Raw genomic sequence first — 22,659 nt, 5'->3', positions numbered from 1 at the left:
AGTTCTAGCTGATATTTACCAGAGTATTTTGGTTGAATTTATATCCAGAGTAATAATAATTCAGTATATTTAGCAATAAGGTGGACCATTTTCATTACATGTTCAGATGTTGATATGATTTTAAAATCTTTACTGGTTAACATGTTTTATTTATATGGAAAAACAGAAAACATGCTCTTTCTCTCTCTCTCTCGCTGTCTCTCTCTCATTGTCTGAAATTTGGCATACTGGAGAATTAACAATTCATTCTCTCTCTCTCTGTTACACGCACACGCGTGCGCACAAACACACACACACACACACACACAAATATCAGTGCAGATTTCTTTTTCCAGCTGGCAACTTTGACAACCTTATAACTCAGTTGACTGAGCAGTGCAGTAGACAGATTGATGATGAAGGCTTGATATCTGCAGAAGTGTGAGCTTTTCTACAGTCTGTGAGCTCTGATTCAGACGAGTCACAAGACTCACAACCCAAATGAAGGAGATGACAAAACACTGCTGATGGAATTGAAGACCAGGAGCAGAGCAGTGAAGATCAAACCTTCAGCTTTACTGCCCAAAGAGAGTGGATTACAGTCTCTTTTTAACAAGACATATTGGCCAGGTCACTGATGTGTTGGATACTCACTTAGCATGTGTACAGTATCTGTCACAATCTAGTGCCAGAAGACTATTCAAGTTCCCTGCTGTGGACAATGTTGCAGACATGGGAGTTTTTTTTGCCTTCCAGTGGAATTTGAAGTTGTGCCCGTTTGCAGATACTGGGTGGTGCCTGCAGTTAATGATAATCAAGAGCGGTATGCTGCAATTTAACTCACTCCATGCCAAGAGTTTTTCCCCTTGTGAATCCCAGAAAACCCAGGGTTTGTATAGGATGGGGAAAAAATTATCAAAAAAACAAAAACAAACACCCAGACAATTGAAATTTAGTATGTGTATTCAGTGAATGTTGTTACATATTTGTGCAAAAAAATTAAATTATTTACTCACCATCTTGTTGATCACGGTATCCATTTTTTGTGTATTTTGTAGTATTTTTGCACCCATCAGAAAGGTATACGAAGTGTCCTTGAACAGCTTACAAATGTTCCACATCACATCCTAACACTATTTGAGGAACTGAAGACCTAGTACATGCAATGAAGTATGAACAGATGGTGGAGAAAGTTGAAATTCATGCACACAAAAAAAATATTGTCTCTACATAAAAAAAAAAGGAGTTCACTGTGCACAAAAACCTGATGTATTATCACTGACAGTAGTCTTTCCTGGAGTGAAAAAGCTCATGGCAGGTGATGTTGAGTCCTGGGCACAGCTTCACACACAGTGTGGAACTCCACATTTTGGGCACCAGTTGGCAGTTTGGTGTCTTGTTGTGTTGTGGCGCTTGAACAGGTCTTCACAGACCTTGCACTTGCAGTAGCTGGTCACTCATATCCACTCCAGCCATGTTGGTGATGTAGTCTTGTGCTGCTGGCTTCTGTCTTTCAGGACGGTGTCATGTTGTCACACTGACCATGGTAGTTGGCAGCATGACTCTTGTCAGCATGTGAACTGGCTTTTTGTCCTGCCACTTCAGCACAGCAACATGACCTGTTACCATACACACACACAAAAGATCATGCAGGTCTGACTCTTTCTTCTTATTGTTGTTTAAATTATTTGTTTGCTTATTCCCTTGTTTATTCTAAATATTTATATGAAAGGAAGCATAATGTGGTAAGTTGGGTTTTATTTTTTACATTTAGTCAAAGAAAACCACCGTAGATTTTTTTTATTTTTATTTTTTTACAATATTTCAAACAATAATGACAGTATCATCAGTGTTAGTACTATTACTGTCATTTCTATAGCACCTTATTCTTCAAATAAACTCCATGTTATTGTAAAACAGAAAATAAGTAAACATATGCATGCAATCTCACACACACACACACACACACACACACACACACACAGAGTTGTACACCTGAGCATGTGACATTGTTTTCTTTCACACACACACACACGCGCGCACGCACATATATATATATATAATACATACACACTCACCATTTTCAGTCCAGTCACTGGTAAAAACACCAGCAAAGTCGGCCGTTTCCTCAGTTATTTCGTTGTCAGTGTCAGTCAGCTGGCACGTGTTCAGGACTCGCTTTCCTCTCCACTGTAAACACCCTCTTCAGCGGCCGAATCTATTTCTAGTTCATCGGGATATGGTTCAAAATCACTGTCCGATGAATCAACATTATCTCCTTCAACATCGGAGCCTTCAGTTTGGATCATTTCCAAAGTAGCTTCAACACTGTGTTGCATTTGACCTCTCCTACCATGTCGAACATTTCGACGCGACGCCATCTCGTCAAACAACTTGCAGAACTGACCGAGGGTATGCTTCGTTGTCGTCTGCTAACGAGCGTTTCACTTCACACACGCAGTGTGTGTGAATGAAAAGTTGGCCGGAGATAACTTAAGAATCAGTTCTGCTTTTGATTTTCGTATCCGACACGTCACTCCAACAGCGCGACTTTTCAAAATCCAAATCCGCATATGTGGACATCGGCATCCAACGCTTTGTCCGACGACATCTGCATATGCGGACAATGGCAGCAAGTGAGTTAATGCCAATGATGCAGTCAGACGCCGAGCACAAACTGACATGGATTTATATGAATTTTTACTCCATGCCTTTGATCTGCAGTCGCCTTGGAATGAAATCAAATTGTCAACTGTACTGTTGCAGCCGACCCATTCCCATCGTCCACCTACAAGAAATTATCTGGTGCCCTCGGGAGACTGACGCTGTCCAAAAGAAAAAAAAGATGTTGAAGCTGATGCCCTTCACCAACCTGTCCCTGTAGTGTGAAGGACCAGACCCCTGCCCATGTCCTGCAGACCAGCCCCCTTCCTTCTCAGGGAACTCAGAAACACTCTGGGGCCAACCGTAACCCTCATACACTGTATATATTGATAAAATTTACACCTGTGGATTCAGGATCAGAAGCTCTATAAGTGATGTAAACAGTTTGTATATCTGAAATTTGAAATATCAGTTTGGAGTACCTGGTATGTTCGATATAAAAAAAAATTTAATTTTGAAAATAATTCTTTCAATAGGGATGTTTGGTTTATTGATTTTAATGAAGAAATGTAGGCACATTGTCTTTCTTTTATCATTTGATGATATAAATAAGAAAGAAAAGAGGGGTGGGTGAGGAGAACGGAAAGGGGGTTGCCATCTAAAAATTCAGCCTCTTGTTTGTCCATGAAGCGATGTTTTTTGTCACTCATCTGGTATTACAATCTTTCTGGATGCAGTGTTAGGGGCTGTGTTACTTGTGTTAGTTATAATTTTTAAAGGAGAGATTGTTCAATTTTTGAATAAATTCATGTTTTTGGTGGGCACAGCTTAATTGTTTGTCTCTTTTTTTTTTTTCTTTTTTTTTTTTAATGAAATTTATTTAATGTATAATACAGCATTGCATGTTGAGTTCTGATTTATTTTTGATAAACTAAAATAAGTGATTTTCTGTTCGGAGAAATACATGTAACTGATTTAAAAAAAAAAATTTTTATGCGAAGTGTTTGAAAGCAAAAAATGGAAAAACAGAATGAAAGCACGTTCAGGTTCTAGAACCGTAACAGTTAACACTCTCATCATTGTGGGACTGATGCATTTGGTATAATGGTGGTTTTTTTGTTGTTGTTTTGTTTGTTTTGTTTTTTCTCTTCTCCATTTTCAGAAATAGAAACGATGAAAGGAAACAAAGGAAAGAAAAGACAAAAACAGTGAAAGAAAAAAAAAGATTTGAACGGTGAAGAAACGTTTGAAAATCTGACAGTCAATCTTGGTACTTGTACTGTGTGGTTCAGAGAAGCCTGGGAACTATCCAGAGGAGTGCACATAGATCTTGTTGAAGGCGACAAGATCTCCATCAGATGAATACGTTTAGATGGTGACTTGCAGCACGCCAGGATTGCATGACCCCCCCCACCCCCACCCCTTTTTTTATCTTTCTTTTTTTTTTTTTTTCAAAGTTGATAGTATTCGAAGCAATATACAAGGGAACGGACAACATGGGAGAAAACCTTTAGTGGAATGCTTAATACATTACTTTCATGAACAGTGTTGTTATGAAAAAGATATATTTTGCATGTTCCAGATATTATTTTCTATTTGATTTATTTTTAATAGATGCCGATGCTGACCGTGAACAGTTAAGTTTATTTCTGCAATACAGTGTTATTCAGTTTCAATACAGTCTCTTTTGAAAATCCTGCATTTGTGCATAAAACTATAGTTAACATAAAAACAGTTCACAGAGGTATTTGCAAGCTTGGTAAGATTAGAATGTTGTTTAAACTAAAGGTTACACTTTCAGCCAAAGGGGCAGTGAATTCAATCACACGTCAAGGACTCGTCCTTGGAAGGAAAGGCTTAGTCTTTGCCTTGTCCCACTGTAGGCTGACCCTGATGGCAGACGTTTGTCCACTTTCATTTGCTTATTTGACATCTGTTTTGACTGTTTGTGTCTGCTTTGCATGCTTGTTTTAAATCTGTTCTATTTTGCAGTATGTTTGATCTATGTTTGTGCATGAAGAATAAAATAAGGTATGAAATGATCACTTAGTTGTCGTGTATCCAAAAAGCTCCAGTCTACGGAGCAAGTATGTCACAATTTTAACACTTACCTTGCTTGTATCTCACAGCCTCCAGCTAAAATATTTGTACATGATTACTGTCTGTGTTTTTCACCATTGCAAAAAATCACACTTATGTAACAGAACTCGGAACTGTTTATCAACACATAATTTTTCAGAAGACTATTTTTAATCGAAAACCAAAAGATTTGGACGATCGAGCGCATCGTTATATAATCCACATCCACTGAACTAAAAACAAACTGGAATTCAAACACACACAACCGCACTGGTTTATAAGCCGCAAATACTGCACAAAAAACCAAGTGCAGAAACATCAGAAAATAAATCACAAACAAATGAGGAACTCGACACCCATAGAAACTTGTCAGACGTGCACAAAGCACAACTTCAGTTTCAAATTCAGTATCAGAGCAACACAAAAATAAAAATACAGCTACATCAAAGATACACACTAACACACACACTAAAAATTACCTGTAGTCACATCTAATCATTCATCGTCGTCATTTCCACTGAAACCACTAAAAGCTTCATCTTCAGTAAGTGTTGGAATAGAACAGAAGCACAGCTTCTTCTGCCATGGCATTGCTGACCCCAGCATTGTTTTCACTGTCGGATGAATCAGAGTCTTGCTGGCTGGAGCTGGTGGCTTTTCTGTCGTCTGCTACATTCAAGACTCCAGCTTTGCGAAAGCCATTGATGAGTGTAGATTGTTTTACTTTTCCCCATGCTGTCAAAATCCATCGATAGACCTTCACAAAGGTGGTTTGTTCATAGGCAGGAGCTCAGTTTGTCGTTTCAATAGCTAGATTGATCGCCTTGAATTTAAAAGCTGCATCATAAGCATTGCGTCCTGTTTTCGGCATGATGGAAGTTGTCTGAACAAGGGCAATCAAGTGAATGTTTCATGTGTGTAAAGGTCGTATGTAAATTTAGAGGGAAAAAAAACAACAGTTATCAATAGCACACTTTTAAAGTGAGTTTGGAATTCACGAAGAGTCAAAAATAGTTTTGAAACATAATGTGAATCTAAAAAATAAACTGGAGACTGACAGCAACAACTTATTTGACCTGAACGCATCATCGGAAATCCTGCAACATCGGGAAAAATCCATAAACAAGCCACACCTTTATTTATGCCACAGGGGTCGAAGTTCGGGGGGGAAAGTTGTGGCTAATACTGTAATAGTCTGAATTTCACTGTAGTTGGGTTTTACCTCTTGGATTTTTCTTAGCAGAGAAGTGTGGCAAAAGGTTAATCCAGTGGCACTACTTGGTCACAGTGGTCCATTCACCCGATCTTGGAATGCCGTTGCCATTTTTAATAGAAACCTGTCATGCCACCACAAACCACAGTTAGTCTCAACTTGCATATTTACCTAACATGATGCACAAAGAGAAACCATTCATTATTCAGACACCAAAGACATGTAAGTCTTTTCCAGTGACAGGTTTTAATAATTAGGATTTTGCATCCAGCCAGTGACTTGGAAGGAAGTGGATGACATCACTTTGTTTTAAACTTCGCATTTTTCAGCACTCTCAAGACATCAAGTATTGCAAAATGCAAAGATAAATTGTACTTATTCTGCACTGTCACAACATGTATTGCAAAAGTAAATGATTCAGTATCAAATTGACTTATCCAAACAAACCACCCCAGCCAATCTCTCTCCCAAAGAATAAGTTAATTCACAAGAAATGAAATTCTCAACAGAACAAATTTTAGGATGATAAGATTTGACATTTGCGTTCATTTTGAAAATTACTGCTTGTAAGCTGGAATAATGGAATTGGTGAAATGAAGTCACGGTTTAAAGTTCATCCATTGTATAGGTAACAATGAGGGATGTTGTAAAGTATGGCAGTTATAAGAATTTGGAGGGACAAATGTAGTAAGGTCCAGAAGCAGATCACATATTTATTGCAAGCACAATGAAAAGTGAAAGTTGATTTTTTTATTAGTTTATAAAACATTGAATTTGCTCATTTACAGAATGGACTGAACTAAAAAACATCTAGTTATGAATATCATCTCTAACTCACTCATGACAGGTTTTCTCCCTTGCTTTTCCCTACAGACAGCCCATTTGTAAGGGCAGGGTTAGAAAAAAAAAATCACAAAAAAGTACAACATAAGGTAACTGAATGAAACTCGCTCTACGTGACCCACTGATCCCTCTCCTCTCGTGTGTATGCCCACCTCCCTCCCAATTCACTGCCCTCTAAATCCTGAATCACTGTCATTACCTATAGCGTTCCATCGTCTGGAGTGAAACACTATCAGTCAAGGTTAATGCTTCATTATTTTTTTTGCAATATGACAGTTCAGTTATGACTAAAACTGTATAGATAAGTATTTCAGTTTCTAAAAAGATAAAAAGCTTTCCATAAAAAGCTTTCCATAAATGCCTCCTATAAGTCACGATATATTTTACACAATATTGGCTGTATGTGCCCTATAATATCTGGGGAATAAATTCTGACTGCCCACGTGTTAGACAACATACTTGATTGCAGTAAATGTAAACAATTGCATTGAGTAGCACCACTTACATGCGTAAGTCCTATCACCATCATACAGACCCCTCACCTGTAAAATTAAAAGCAGAAAAATTCACTGCTACAAAATGCCAGCAAGCTTTGAAAATTTTGAGCCTGGTGGAGGAAAGATTTTTGGCCTGATAGTGAAAACGAAATTCTTGAAGTTGCTGGGCCAATGACCATCTTCATCACCACTGGGGCATAGAATGAGCACACCATGTTCAAAACTGGATAGACTGTTCAAGTAGCTGCTGAAATAAACAGTAACATCACAGCCTGCCTTCAGCGTACTCACTCGTCAAGTTGCATTGTTGTGAGTTCGCTCATGGCGATGCGCAAAGTTGCTAGTTCTCTTTCCGGGCTTTTTCTATCATCTCATGTCCTGGTATTAATTATAATTTAAAAAAAATAGTTAACAAGGAGAGGGGTTGTGAAAGGGGGATGTAAGAAGAGGGGTGCTGGGTATATATTTGACAGTAGCAGCAAGTTAATAGTATTCAAAGCATGTACGGGGTTGGTTTGGAGAGGTAGAAGGGCTATAAAATCTTTTTGAAGTTAACCATTGTGTTAGCAGTCTTGTACATTTAGTGATTTACTTTATAATTATTCTCAGTTTAATCCCTGTTTTTGTACTGCATAGAGCTCTGTTCATGTCTTTGTGAATGTGGGATGAGCTTCTCTGAGAAAAAATGCACTCATGCCATGTATCATTATCATTATCAGAATCATCATTATTGATATATAAAACAAAAGGTTTGCAACAACCCATGCCCACCTTTCCAACCCCTTCTCCTAAAACAAGAAGACACAAAAAACAACAACAACCCTTCAGCAGATATATAAAGATGTATTAATCAGTTTTTGAGCCCAACACTTGGCTTATATCACAGATTGACATAAGTTTACATTTGGGCCAACAGCAAAGTGAGAGCTGTATTATCAATGGTTTATTCAGTCAATGGGAAACCATTTACAGCTTAGTCTTTTTGTGAAGGACTATGACTCTCAAACTTGGAGGCAAAATTGCACTGGCTCTTAGTGCTGCAGCCTTGTGGGCTAGTTGTCCTTTGGGAACCATCCCAACGCCGACTGTCCTAAAACCCTCTTGGCTGAGAGAGTGGGGATGTAACTTGGGCAAGACATTCTCCACTATAATCAAATTCTAGCCCGAATAGTCGGAACAGCAGTTGCCTCCTCTGCTGTTCTGATGGTCATAGTCGGACACGACTGACTATCATATTAATCAGTCGCAGTTGTGGGACAAGTGTCAGGCTTGAACCAGGGCCCACTCCACTCCTCTCCTCAACATCCCTCACCGTAACACTAACAGGATCGCAACAATAAGCCCCCCACCACCCCACAGCAACCAGTGCCAGAGCAGAGTGCATGCAATGTGATCCTTCAGAAAAGCCTGTGTGGCTGACAAAGGTTTGGATTTCTCTGCAGGCATGGATCTGGCGTCTGGTGCTGAAGAGGAAGACAAACAATTGCTTTGTTTGTTTGTTTAACAGCTGCTTGCAGTTGTGAAAGTAGATCCCCTGGTTGGGCCAGGATGAAATCTGAAAGTTTTTCTTGAGAGAGGGAGGGACTCTGTGTGTGTGTGTGCTCTTGTGTACAATGAACAAATTGGTAATTATTTAAGAATTTGTATTGTATATTATGTTTATATGTCAGGTTATGTTGTTGTTTTTTTTCGTCCCCAGTCTTTGTCTCCCTGCCAGACCAAACTTAATAGTGAGAAATTTCATCCAGAACAGACCAAGTGATTAAAAAGAAAACAAAGCACACACAAAAAAACCCTCAGAAACCAAGCATGAAAAATGCCTCTAGAAATAGATAACGTCATGGTTTAAGGGGGGGGAAAAAATCATTTCATATCATGGATGACAAAACAAAGAAAATTAAAAGCCCCCACCCCCATAAAAAAAACAAAAAAACAAAAATTTGAAAAAAAAACCCAAAAAAAACACCTGCCCCCACCCTCCCATGGCCATCGAGGCAGGGGGGGTGGGGGGGAGAAAAGAAAAGAAAGAAAGAAAGTGATGGACTTTTCATGTCTATCTCTCTCTGCCTGATGGGTTTTGTTGAAGACCTTGCGTTTTGTTCCGCTGGCAGCAGCAGGAATAAAGCGGCTAACGATGTTCAGCCTGTCTGTCGACAGCCGTGCAGGAGGAGAGGCAGCGGGTGAAGGAAAAAGGAGATGGGGAGGTGGAGAGCACCTCTGGCGCCAACAGTGACATGCCCGTGGAGCAGATTCTGGATGCAGAGCTGGCCGTGGAGCCCAAGATTGACACCTACATCGATGCCCAGGTGAGCTTGGGGGTAGGGGGGGGGGGGGGGGGGGGGGGGTAGTGAATGGTTAGTGTTGGTTGTTGTGGTGTTTGTGTGGAGGTGGGGAGGAGGCACCTTCTTTATTTGCCAAAATTTACTGGGTTTTTTTTCCTTCTTTTTTTTAATTTTTATTTTTTTTATTAATTTATTTTTAAAAAAGAATAGTGCATCACATGAGCAACAAGGAAAATGTCACACACCTTTGACCACAAAAAAGAGAAAGTTATTTGATTATATCTTTTGATATTTTCCAATTTATATTTTGATTTAGTGCATGCTATCTCACACCATTAGGGGTTTTTTTTTTTTTGTTTTTTTTGTTTTTTTGTTTTTTTTTAACTGCACCATTTAAAAAAAAAATGTTAGTACTTCTCACATCTTCATCGGCCAAAATATGTTGCAGTTTTTTGTTGTTAGTGTATCACACCTCATTGGCAAAAATAATAATGATGATAATGAAATAAAAATTGTGCATCACATGCCTTCATTGGCAGACAGACAAAAACTGAAGATTTTTTTTTCTTTTAGTGCACACCACACCTTAATAGGTAGAAAGATTTTTTAAAATGTTTTTGTTCCCCCGCTCCGTTTGTGTGTGTGTGTGTTCTTTTGTTCTTTTGTCTTTTGTTCAATATTCTTTCATTGATTTACTGTTCTTAGTTTGCTTCTATGTTAAATGTTGACAGTATCTACAGTATCTTTGCAAGAAGCATGTGTGCGGTTTTTATGCTTGTGGTCTTTATTTTATTTTTTCTGTATATTTATGGATTCATTTGTGTACATTACTGTCTTGTTCTATTTATTTGTAGTTTAATACTTTGAATGTGCTTTTATGTGTTTAAATTTTGTTGCTTAATTATTTATGTAGTTTTATTCTGTTTTTGTGTGCTTTCATTAGGCTTTGTGGACAGGGAGTCTTTTATTATTATTTTTTTTTATTTTTTTTTTAAATAGTTATGAAATGGCTTTTGGTTTGTGCTGTGTGAATTTGTTTTAGTTTGTGCTGTGTTTAACTCTTCTCAGGTCTGTTGTGTTCTGATATGACACCTGCTTGTGAGCATCTTGTAAAACTAAAATACACGCTTCGTTGGGCAGTCAGTAGTTTATATCCACTGTAACGAGAGCTTTGCATAGGAAGGCAGGGCCCAGTCCTCTCCTTCCTCCACTTTAACCTTCCTTACCAGAAATTTGTATTTGTATTTCTTTTTATCACAACAGATTTCTCTGTGTGAAATTCGGGCTGTTATCCCCAGGGACAGAGCGTCGCTACGCTACAGCGCCACCCTTTTTTTTGACTCACTTGTGTAAACAAAGTGAGTCTATGTTTTAACCCGGTGTTCGGTTGTCTGTGTGTGTGTGTGTGTGTCCGTGGTAAACTTTAACATTGACATTTTCTCTGCAAATACTTTGTCAGTTGACACCAAATTAGGCATAAAAATAGGAAAAATTCAGTTCTTTCCAGTCATCTTGTTTAAAACAATATTGCACCTCAGGGATGGGCACAAAAAAGTAATAAATGAAGCCTGATTATATGCAAACTGCATTTACTGTTATATTTAATTTTTTTGTATTCTCTAAACTTGGCACTTTGATCTGATATTCTGACCCAACAACAAGAGCAGTCATTATTATCATTTTTTGTTCAAACAGGAACTTCTTTTGCTAAGCATGGAAGTTTTATTTAATTTGCAAACGTTTTGGTGCAGATAGTAAAAAAGGGAAATTATTCTGTAATTAATGCTAAGGGACTTAATTTGCTTTAAACTGATCTTTCTCATCTTAAACATTACATTTTGGAATTATACTCAATACATAAAAAGCTTGGATTTTTTTTTAAGTGTATCACAAGTGAGTCTTGAAGGCCTTGCCTCTCTTGTTTTTGTGTGTATTTTTTCCTGCATGCAGTTTTTGTTTTTTCCCTATCGAAGTGGATTTTTTTCTAAAGAATTTTGCCAGGAACAACCCTACGTTGCCGTGGGTTTTTACATGTGCTAAGTGCATGCTGCACATGGGACCTCGGTTTATCATCTCATCCGAATGACTAGCGTCCAGACCACCACTCAAGCTCTAGTGGAGGGGGAGAAAATATCGGCGGCTGAGCCGTGATTCGAACCAGCGCACACCGATTCTCTCGTTTCCTAGGTACCCATTACCACCTGGATGGAGTCAGGAAAATTGGAGTAAAGTGCCTCTCCTGAGGTCAAAACACTGTGCCAGATCGTGGCTTTTAACCCTGATCACTGAATTAGAATGCAATGCCTTACTGATTCTACAACAGTATTTTAATGGTCAGTTAAAGAATGATAGAAAATATAGATAGTGACTGTGATTGTGGCAAAAGATGCTTCTGTTGAGTTTCCAAACCGGATTGGAATAGATGGAATCATTGATCAGGTTATGATAAAACATTGTTCATGAGAAGGGTGGAGGAAACATAATGAGAATGATAAATTGGTGTTGGGAAGAAGAAAAAATTTGCCTTAAAAACCAACCATGTTATAAACACAGTTGGCTTCTACGTTGTGGGGTTATTACAGAAGTCAGTCAATCAGAAGACTATGTCCTCATGAAAAATACAAGGAAAGACGCTTTTGGGCAATAAGATAGCATGTGATAGTACTACAGCATTTTATATTCATGAAATTGTGAAACAATTAATTGGCTGTGTACTTACAACTGGTGTGCCCAGTTGGTCACAGGAGAAAAAAAGAAAAAGAAAAAATAAGGCCACTGCCACAGCACTGCAGGTTTGATAGCTGCTGTGTGTGTGATCTGTAAGTTTAAGATTGGCGCTGCTGTGTGTGTAATCTAAGTTTTAAGACCGGCACTGCTGTGTAATCTGTAAGTTTAAGATTAGCATTGCTGTGTGTGCAATCTGTAACTTTGAGATAGACACTGCTGTGTGTATATAATCAGTAAGTCTAAGATAGGCACTTCTGTGTGTATAATCAGTAAGTCTAAGATAGGCACTGCTGTATGTGTACTGTAAGCTCAACGTTGGTGTCTGCCAGATCCTCTTGTTGGCTCAAAGTCTCAATTTTGACCAGTCGTGATGTGCTCTTTGTCGTGAAATGTTTCCAGCATGTTTGGGTGTTTGAATATTCTTGTCACAATTTAAGCAGACACCCTGCAAGCTCAAGGCAAAAGTATTCACTTCAGAAGAAAGTGAAACGGACATTGTGATGCTGGGATCTCGGATGGTGCAGGCGAAAGTCTCAGATACGGTATTATATTGTATTCCAGTGTTACTGTCTGTCACAATTCGGACCTGCAGGTTCTTTCTGCAAGTGTGTTTTACAACAAATTTTTGCTAGAGAATTTTGCCAGGGACAAACGTTATTGTTACAAACAGGATCCTAGGTTGTCATCATGTGGAAAGACGAGTACTCAGATCTAGTGGATGGAGACCAGAAATCCTGGTCCATGTATAGGACTGGAGCACGCATACTCTTGCATACTAGTTAGGCGCATGCCCATTACTAAGGCCAACACAAGTATAAAAAATAAACCCACACACCTGAAAATAGCCATGGTTTGAGGTTAATCGAGTGTGATTTTGTTTTGTTTTTTTAAGCAGTCATAGTGCTGTATTCACATGTTTTTTTTTAAATAGAAAAAGTGCTGAATATGGGAATGTAAAACTCTATATGCAAGTGTTTCCAGTCTTGAAATGCCAATAGGATTAGCTGAAATATATACATGTATATATATATAATAATAACAGTAATAATTATTCCATATTGATAATAGTAATGATATTCCAATTGTATTGTTATAATAATTATTGATATATGTCATAAATGGAATTACTATTTATGTTAATGATGTTATTGCTCTTTTGTGAAGTTTATGCCCATTTGTGCCTTATTGTGTGTGTGTATATATATATATATATAGAGAGAGAGAGAGAGAGAGAGATGTATGTGTATGGAGTAACTTATTATCATTGCTCTTTTTGTGAAATTTCAGTGGTTTCCAAATGATATTTGACTCCCAGAAACTGATGGGTTCTGTTGAAGGGGTATCAGATTTGACCTTTTTTTTTTTTGTTTAAAAAAATGTTGAATTCTGTCAGTGGACTATCAGTGTCAAACCCAAACAACTGTTGATACTGATTTCAACAATTCAAGATAACCAGATGTTTTCTTTATAAGTTATTTAAAAATTCCAGGTCATCACCATAGAACAAAGCATTACTGTGGCTCAACAATGCACCACAACACTTTTTTCTTTTTATACTAATTTCTGATTCATATACAAAAAATATTGTAATAATTTGGGTTTTTTTTTCAAAACCTTTTTTTCTTTCATGAATTTAATTGTATTTTACATCTCAAGAAATTTCTGGCAATAATGACACATATAGACACTAAATGGCAAAAATGGATCCTTGTCCTCGTACAGGGCCCAAGCCAGATGAATTTTTAAAAATGTATTGACTATTCAGTTGTTGTTTTTCTTCTTTTCATCCTGCACTTGTCATGGCAGTGTTTTTGCACTGCAATAAACCTTGGGAGGAGGACGAAAACCACAGACTTTCAGATTTATTAATTGATGCACACAAATCATAAAGCAAAGCAGGTTCTTGGATTAAACAGTCCTTTGGTTACTTGTTAAGAACATATTTCTTGAAAGAAAAAGGCATTGATTGGTTAGATCACTGTCATAATCACGGTAATGTGGTGATGGTGATATAGCAGTCACAAAGAAGAGCAAGTGTATTAAAAGAGAGGGCATTAGTGACTTATAAAGGCTTAGGTGTCTAGATCTATGCCAGCCCTGGAATGCAGAAGGCAGTGAGATTTGATTCAGACTGACGGGCGCAATATATAGCCGAGTGGTTAAAGCGTTGGACTGTCAATCTGAGGGTCCCGGGTTCGAATCACGGTGATGGCGCCTGGTGGGTAAAGGGTGGAGATTTTTACGATCTCCCAGGTCAACATATGTGCAGACCTGCTAGTGCCTGAACCCCCTTCGTGTGTATATGCAAGCAGAAGATCAAATACACACGTTAAAGATCCTGTCAGCGTTCGGTGGGTTATGGAAACAAGAACACACCCAGCATGCACACCCCCGGGGTAAAAACGGTCATACACGTAAAAGCCCACTCGTGTGCATACGAGTGAACGTGGGAGTTGCAGCCCATGAACGCAGAAGAAGAAGAAGATTCAGACTAAGTTGGGTGCAGTGGCCAAATGGTTAGCATGCTGGTTTCTTGCCTGAGCTCCCAGAGCTTGATCCTCTGTTTCAGCACACCTGGTGGGTAAAGGGTGGAGATTTTTACAATCTTCCAGGTCAATACATGTACATGTGCAGACTTGCCAGTTCCTGAACCCCCATCATATGCATGTTAAAGATAATGACTCAATGTAATCCATGTCAGCAGTCGGTGGGTTTTGGAAACCAGAACAGCATGCACACCACCCAAATCAGAACATGGCTACCTTCGCAGCAGGGTAAAAACGGTCGAAAACGTAAAAGCCCATTTGAACATGAGTGAACATGGGAGTTGTAGTCCTTGATCGAAGAAAAATATTGATACGAATGATTGACTAACAGTTCATTTGATAAGACCAGAAACTATCAGAACTGGCAAAGTAATTGATCTTCATGTCTTGTTTATCTAATCCAGCATCGAAACACACTTCCAAATTATATAAAGTTTGCACCTGTTTAGAGAACTTTTCTTGACAATGACAAAAGTTGGTTATTTTTATTTTGAGTAATAGGTCAAAGTACCTTCAAATGAACAGTTTTTCCTTTGATGCTGTGTATGAACTGTAATTGAAAATGCTTACATATATAACCGAAAACATAACCATATGATGAATGCTTAAATATAGGGCCCATTATGCTTGTCCTTACTACCACTAGATGATGACGATAATGACAATTTGTTTACCACTGCCACAAATGAACAGTTTTTCCTTTGATGCTGTGTATGAACTATAATTGAAAATGCTTACATATATAACCGAAAACATAACCATATGATGAATGCTTAAATATAGGGCCCGTTATGCTTGTCCTTACTACCACTAGATGATGACGATAATGACAGTTTGTTTACCACTGCCACAAATGATATGATAATGATTTTTTCTTTTACCACTGCCACAAATATGATGATTTTTCTTTTTCTATTCTTTTTTCGTTGTGATTGTTAGTGTTAGTATCTCTCGGTCTTCTTGTGTTGTTTGAACCCTCTCAGGCAGGCAGAGAAAATAGTGATAATGAAGATTAACGTGACCGCTAGTAGTAGTACTGTTATTTTATGTTTGGTTTGGTGTTGTATTGCAGAAAGACCCGGTTACCAACATCTGTCAGGCTGCAGACAAACAGCTGTTCACCCTGGTTGAGTGGGCCAAGCGCATCCCCCACTTCACTGAACTGCCCCTGGAGGACCAAGTCATCCTTCTGAGAGCCGGTCAGTTTGTCTGTCATTCCACAGCTCCTTTTTTTCCTTTTTGACTCACTTGTGTAAACAAAGTGAGTCTGTGTTTTAACCCAGTGTTCGGTTGTCTGCGTGTCCGTGGTAAACTTTAACATTGACATTTTCTCTGCAAATACTTTGTCAGTTGACACCAAATTTGGCATAAAAATAGGAAAAATTCAGTTCTTTCCAGTCATCTTGTTTAAAACAATATTGCACCTCTGGGATGGGCACAAAAAAATTTTAAAAAAAGAAGCCTAATTATATGCTTCAGTCCATATAATTGTAGTTTCCGTGGATGCTTCACAACAAACATCAGAGCCCCCTGCAGTGTTCCGAGTGAGAACATTGTTGGAATGAGTTGTCCAGAATGTTGTAGACAGGACCCTGCACACACACACACTCACACACACAATGTGGTTTTCTGTGGATGTTTCATGAGACTTAATCAGAGCCCCCTGCAACATAATGCGACATTCCATGTGAAGACATTGTTGGGATGAGTTATCCAGAATGTTGTAGACTCAGAGACAGGACACTGCATGCATGCAGACACACACACACACACTCTCTCTCTCTCTCGTAGTTTTCCGGGGCTTCACAACTCCTGTCATGTTTCAGGTAAGTTCTGCCCCCCTTCTCTCCCAGTGGGGATGCCAGGAACTCTTTCAGAAAGAATAGTACCTCCACTGTTTAGAAATGATGTGCTAGAAATTTCATCTTTTATTGCTTTGTTTTTTGACTATACTATTTCTCTCATCTCTTCCTTTATGTTCTGGCCATGCTGGTAAATTCAGCTATATTTTTTCTAGAAACCCTTATACATTTGTTTTTTTCTTTTTATGGACACTTTTGTCTTTTAATTGGACACTTCAGTTGTATTTTTAGATGTATATTTATTTTTAGGATGGTGGGTCTTTTTTTTTTTTTTCAGTCTTCGATGGAATGGGCAATGTCAGAGGCATGTACTTAGTGCTTAATTTTATTTTCCATTACCCCCCCCCCCCCCCCCATCCCACCCCGGGTTTTATGGTAAACAGTGTTTGCAGTTTTCAGCCCTAATATGCCGTGTATGGTTGGCTGGGCTGGGCTTTAAGTAGCAAAGATAAACGATTAAATCATCTTCTTAGTCGCTTCTTGACAGTCAGTCTAGCATGGTTGATGAGTGACATCTTCTGATAGATAATCAATCAATAAGTTATTCCTGCTCAGCCGTTTGCTCCCACCTCACATAGGTTGTAATTAGCTTCTAAATACCTAATCTGTTCCTACCACACAGGCTGGAACGAGCTCCTGAATAACGTAATTATAATTCCAGCTCATGTCTTGATTCCCTTCACACGCAGGCTGGAACGAGCTGCTGAATAACGTAATTATAATTCCAGCTCGTCTTGATTCCCTCACACGCAGGCTGGAACGAGCTCCTGAATAACGTAATTATAATTCCAGCTCATGTCTTGATTCCCTTCACACGCAGGCTGGAACGAGCTGCTGATTGGCGGTTTCTCTCACCGGTCTATACAAGTGAAGGATGGCATCCTGCTGGCCACAGGGCTGCACGTGCACCGGTCCTCGGCACACCAGGCAGGGGTGGGCACCATATTTGACCGTGTCCTGACCGAGCTGGTGGCCAAGATGAGGGAGATGAAGATGGACAAGACAGAGCTGGGTTGTCTGCGTGCCATTGTGCTCTTCAATCCAGGTAGGTGGATACTGAGTGTGTGTGTGTGTGTGTGTGGGGTGTGTGTGTTTGTGTGTGTGTATGCTCTTTTTATGAGGCATTGTCTGTCTTTTTGTGTGTGTGTGTGTGTGTCTATATGTCCTGTTGTGTCTATATAATTTTATGTGTCCTCTCACTGTCGAGTTTCTTTCGCTCCTTTTGTTGTTTTTGTGTGTAGATATTTTGTTGATTGTCCCAGTTTTGTTTGAATTGTCCCAGTTGTTTGTGTGTGTGTATTTCATTTTTTAAATTTTCTAAATGATATTTATTTTTGCTTCTTCTGCAGTTTCTGTTCCTTTCTTGTATTGTAAGAATAGAGCATGGGACATTCTGATTCACCATTAAAGAATATACTTAAGAATATACATGACTTGAAATATTCACATACCTGTCAGGAAAAGTAAGTGAAATGAATTTTATTTTTGCTTCTTCTGCAGTTTCTGTTCCTTTCTTATATTGTAAGAATAGAGCATGGGACATTCTGATTCACAATTAAAGAATATACTTAAGAATATACATGACTTGAAGTATTCACATACCTGTCAGGAAAAGTAAGTGAAATAAACTGAATGGGGGAAAAAAAGTGCTTTACTGAAGAATGATAACAAGGCGAACATGTCAGTGCCGATATTTCCTCTTGTTACCATTTTGGTTATGTTGAGAGTTTCCAAGTTTGCTTTAAGATCTGAATGTTGCGGAATAGAATCAGTTTTATCGTTGAATGTTACACACACAGTGTGAATTATTGTTATGGGGAAATGGTGTGTCGTAGTGTTTTTGCTGAAAAGAAAAATGCATACAAGTCTTACAACTTTTAGAAATTTTGATTTAAAAAAAAAAAAAAAAAACAAAAAGTAACCTGTTAAATTCCAGGACTCACTGGCATACATGGTCCCAGTCTTTACTGTCAGTGACAGTAATGTGCTTTGTTAAAGATAGAAGATAATACTGACAGCATATTGCCAGTTATGGGTTTTGTGGATGGCTTCTCTTGAGTATTAATGGCAGCACTGAAACGGGAATGAAAATATTAACTACAAATATGAGAAATCATGATTATTCCAATTAACAGGATAAGCTTTTACAATAAAATGAATTTGCCATCCGGCTGTGTGTATAATTAAAGTCATGTTGTTGAGATACAGCCCGTCCGACTGCAAAGAGCCATTTCAGTTCCATTTTTGTGTGTATGGTTCAGTATGGTAGATAGTTTTGAAAGCTGCATCTTGAATATTTCAGTGGTCTCTCACCATCAGCAAAGCTGATACAGGAAAGTTTTGGGTTGGACAGGTCATGAGTGTGATAAGTTTATGGCTAGCATCAGTGTTGCCTGGCCATGGGCACCAGACTCTGGTGTTGTGACCGTCATATCAGGAGTTCCCAGCTAGTGTCCTTGTCAAGTCTAGACAAGACATTATATACGAAACATGCATGATGACGATTCATTGACATGTCTTCATTAAATTGGGTTTCATACTTTCAGATGCCAAGGTTCAGACAGCGGTGCAGTTGGTGGAATGTTACTTATAAACAAATTTGTTACAATGATCATAAATAAGTTGTTGTTATCATTTTTTAAATACCTGTTGCATTTCTTGATTTTAATCAGCTGAACCAACATGACCTATTTTAATTGTTCTCTCTCACCTATGTTTCAAATTATATGCATATGTTTGTGTGGGGATATTTGAGTGAATGTTTGTTGGTTTTTTTTTTGTTTTTTAGTGCTATTGTAAAGTGCATAGAGCTTCAAGAATATGCGCTATAGCAAGAAGTCTTAATAAATAAATAAGTAATGGAAAAATGTCTTGCCCTTCAGGGTCTTCTTGAAATTTTACTCACTCATGATGAATAGTTTTCTTCTCCCTTGCTTTTCCCTGCAGGCGACCCATTTCTTACTTAGGGTAAGGGAAAAAATCACAAAAAATACAATACATAAGATAACAGAATGGAACTCCCTGTACTAGACCACTGACCCCTCTCCTCACGTCGTGTGTTCGCCTACCCCCCTCCCTCTTCACTGCCCTCAGAAGCTGAGCCACTGTCAGTACCTTCTTGCTGGTAGCTTTCTTTACTGCAAATACTTGATTCAACGTCGTCTTCATCCTTGTCGATGTCAAAACCTTCCGTTTGAAGCATTTCAGTCACTTCAGCAGTGTGTGTGGTTCGTCCGTCAGGATCGATGAGGACCATCTAGTCATCCTGGGGGTGGGTGGGTTGGGCTCTGTGGGTGCGCAGATGACTGATCAGGCCAATCCGCGCCTGGAAGGTTCTGACGCAGTGTGGACAGGGGATGGTGGCGGCTGTCGGGGACTTGCTGGCACTGCTTTTCCTGGCCTGTCTGCGTTGCTCTTCAGCAGTACTAAAAAGCTGCTGTCATGATCAAGTTTGCTCAAAAAATTTCCCCTTGTATTGCCTGCAACGCCATTTTCGATACGTATGCAGATTAGCTGTGGGGTGTTAGTCAAAGGCTTGCTGGCGAGAGTATTTTTACGGAATCTCATGACAAAACTTTCCATTCGACCCTTGATACATTTGCAGTGTCTTTTGTAGCTGTGATTGTCATGCTACCCCATGAGGAAAATGTGGAGAAAAAAAAAAAATTGTCGAAACCACAATAGTGTTCCGTCATCCAGTTCATTGTCTGGAGTGAGTTCAATTCAACAAGAGTACCACTCAGCAATAAAAAGCTTAATGCATTTAAGAACAATCGAAAAGCAAAAAGTGGTGAACATTTTAACAATGATACCAGGATATCCAGTGTATCTGGAGTTAGTTTTTTTTGTTTTTTTATAGTTTGGCTTGTCAGGAAATGTCTGGAAAAAATATTATGGTTTGTTTAGCAATGAGAAACCTAGATACGCCATGATAATCATACATTAATTTTTTATTTTTTTTAAATTTTATTTTACTGTATGCTTTCAGATGCCAAAGGTCTGACAGCTGTGCAGGAGGTGGAACAGCTCCGAGAGAAGGTGTACGCCTCACTGGAAGAGTATTGCAAGCAGCGATACCCCGACGAACCCGGGCGGTTCGCCAAACTGTTGCTGCGCTTGCCAGCACTCCGTTCCATTGGGCTGAAGTGCTTGGAACATCTGTTCTTTTTCAAGCTGATCGGAGACACTCCCATTGACACCTTCCTTATGGAGATGCTGGAGAGTCCCACCCAACCGACCACATAGAGGCCCTCACAGCATAGCGTCGTCACAGTGTGTACAGTGTCTCTGGGGTTTTTACCTCCATGTCAGTGTATCGGCAACAGAACTTGTGGACCTTTTTGACTGACGTTGGTTTGTTGCCGTTTTCTGTAGAGGAGGACTCGACTGTATACAAGAATGAGGCTGTGGTTGATGTGACTGATTTTACCAGGCTTGCTTTTTTTGTTTCTTTTTATGAATGTAGTAGTTTTACACACTGGCCTCGGTGAAGTGGTTTAGGCAAGGAAGGTATTTTTGTAGTGGCAGAGCCATTTTTAGATGGACACTTTTTATGATGAAACCCAAATGTTGGAAGTTCCATGATGGTTGGTGACAGCAGGTGATTTTGGTTGAGCGACCACACATAACTGGAGCTTGGGGCCATTCTCTCAGGCACCTTCACATTGGAGGGCTGGTGTTCTTAACCGATTTTTATCCTGAAATGTCTTAACATAACAATCAGATTTTAAAGTGAGCATTGTCTTTGCCTAGATTAGGCATAGTGCTTGAAGACCGTAACTCCTCCCCAAGTTTGGAAAATAAACAAGAAAAAAACCATTGCTGGTAAGCGTAGTTTATTCATGGGCATATTTTTAACTTGTGCAGATAATGATTTCATGCAGAATTTCATGCAGCTCAGTGCACTGTACAGTCTACATTTTCACTTGGTTGTGCACTACCTGCCAACACTTTAGACTGTGGCAAAACACCATCTGCATGAACAATGTTTGGCATGAACCTGACATTGTTTCAGCTGGTACTGGATTGCTGGACCAGAGGTATCGATATGATCAACACAGCACACATGAAAAGTCTAAAGGTCTCAGGGTAGTTAGTCAGGGTGGTCTCTGCCTGTATCCAGGTGGGCAGGTGAATTGGGTGGAAGGAGTTCCCAGTTGTGTAGGATATCCTATTGGTTTTCCTGTCTGTCCTTCGGATGGCAGTGATGAAATGTGTTCCATGGGTTTTTTTGTTGTTTGTTTTGTTTTTTTTGTCAATCATTGTTGTCTGGTTTGAGGTGACGATTCTCGCTTGTACATTGTTACTCCTGCCCCCTCCCCCACCATATTTTTTCACGATGATTATCCTTTCCATGAAAAGATTACTTCATATGAAATGGATCAGTGTTTTCTTTTCAGGCAGTTTGCTGCCTAAAGCCCTGCTAGGAGGTGAGAAATAAGGGAAGAGACCGTCGGTAATTGAAATTAATTTGTTCTGCCTGTAAACCGCACACCAAGCACACGTCACTGCCTTCCTCTCCATAGTCCAGATATTTGACCCAACCCCACCTCCAACCTTGGCTGACCAAGTCATGTGCATGGATATGAAATTGTTTGGCAGCAAATACTGTGGGATATATTTTCCAATGAGGAAAAAAAAAATGGAGTTGAATCCCATTTACCACTATAAAGAATGAAGGATAGGAAAATTGAGTAGAAACTTTATTGTAATGGAATCAGCAGAGTATCTTCATGTTCAGAGTGATGTTTTTGTCTTGCAGTAAACTTGTCTTTTTGGCATAATGTTTTTTTTGTTTTGATTTTTTTTTTTTTTTTTTTTTTTTAAAGAAGTTTTGTTCATGGATGTGTAACTGGTGATATTAGCCTTGTATTCCTTCTTCTGTCACAAAAAGATAAACAAAATTGTGACCTGTTCTGCGAGATATTGACATGGATTTTCTAGATTTAAATGTGCATGGCGATTGTGGGCCAAAGTTTCATCTCAGTGCCACTAGTGAGCATTCCCACCCCCCCCCCCCTTTTTTTT

At 39.1% G+C, this 22,659-nt stretch overlaps 1 protein-coding gene across 4 annotated transcripts in view; it reads left to right on the top strand.

The window, feature by feature from the left end:
* The window catches only part of LOC143289934 (retinoic acid receptor RXR-like), a 375,139-nt gene extending 352,686 nt beyond the window's left edge, over window positions 1-22,453 (top strand). For 2 of the 4 annotated variants that reach the window (XM_076599194.1, XM_076599196.1), the window contains exons 4-7: window positions 9,373-9,521; window positions 15,843-15,969; window positions 17,453-17,677; window positions 20,621-22,453. In XM_076599194.1, coding sequence (XP_076455309.1) covers window positions 9,373-9,521; window positions 15,843-15,969; window positions 17,453-17,677; window positions 20,621-20,877 — 758 coding nt within the window. In that variant the 3' untranslated portion in view covers window positions 20,878-22,453. Of the gene's footprint in view, window positions 1-9,357; window positions 9,522-15,842; window positions 15,970-17,452; window positions 17,678-20,620 lie in introns of all 4 variants that reach the window. The other 2 variants (XM_076599193.1, XM_076599195.1) reach the window with 1 other exon arrangement.
* Window positions 22,454-22,659: the final 206 nt, after the last annotated feature.

This window comes from Babylonia areolata, chromosome 14 (genome assembly GCF_041734735.1).
Source record: "Babylonia areolata isolate BAREFJ2019XMU chromosome 14, ASM4173473v1, whole genome shotgun sequence".
NCBI classification, from domain to species: domain Eukaryota; kingdom Metazoa; phylum Mollusca; class Gastropoda; order Neogastropoda; family Buccinidae; genus Babylonia; species Babylonia areolata.
This window is presented reverse-complemented; position numbering and strand designations above follow the sequence as displayed.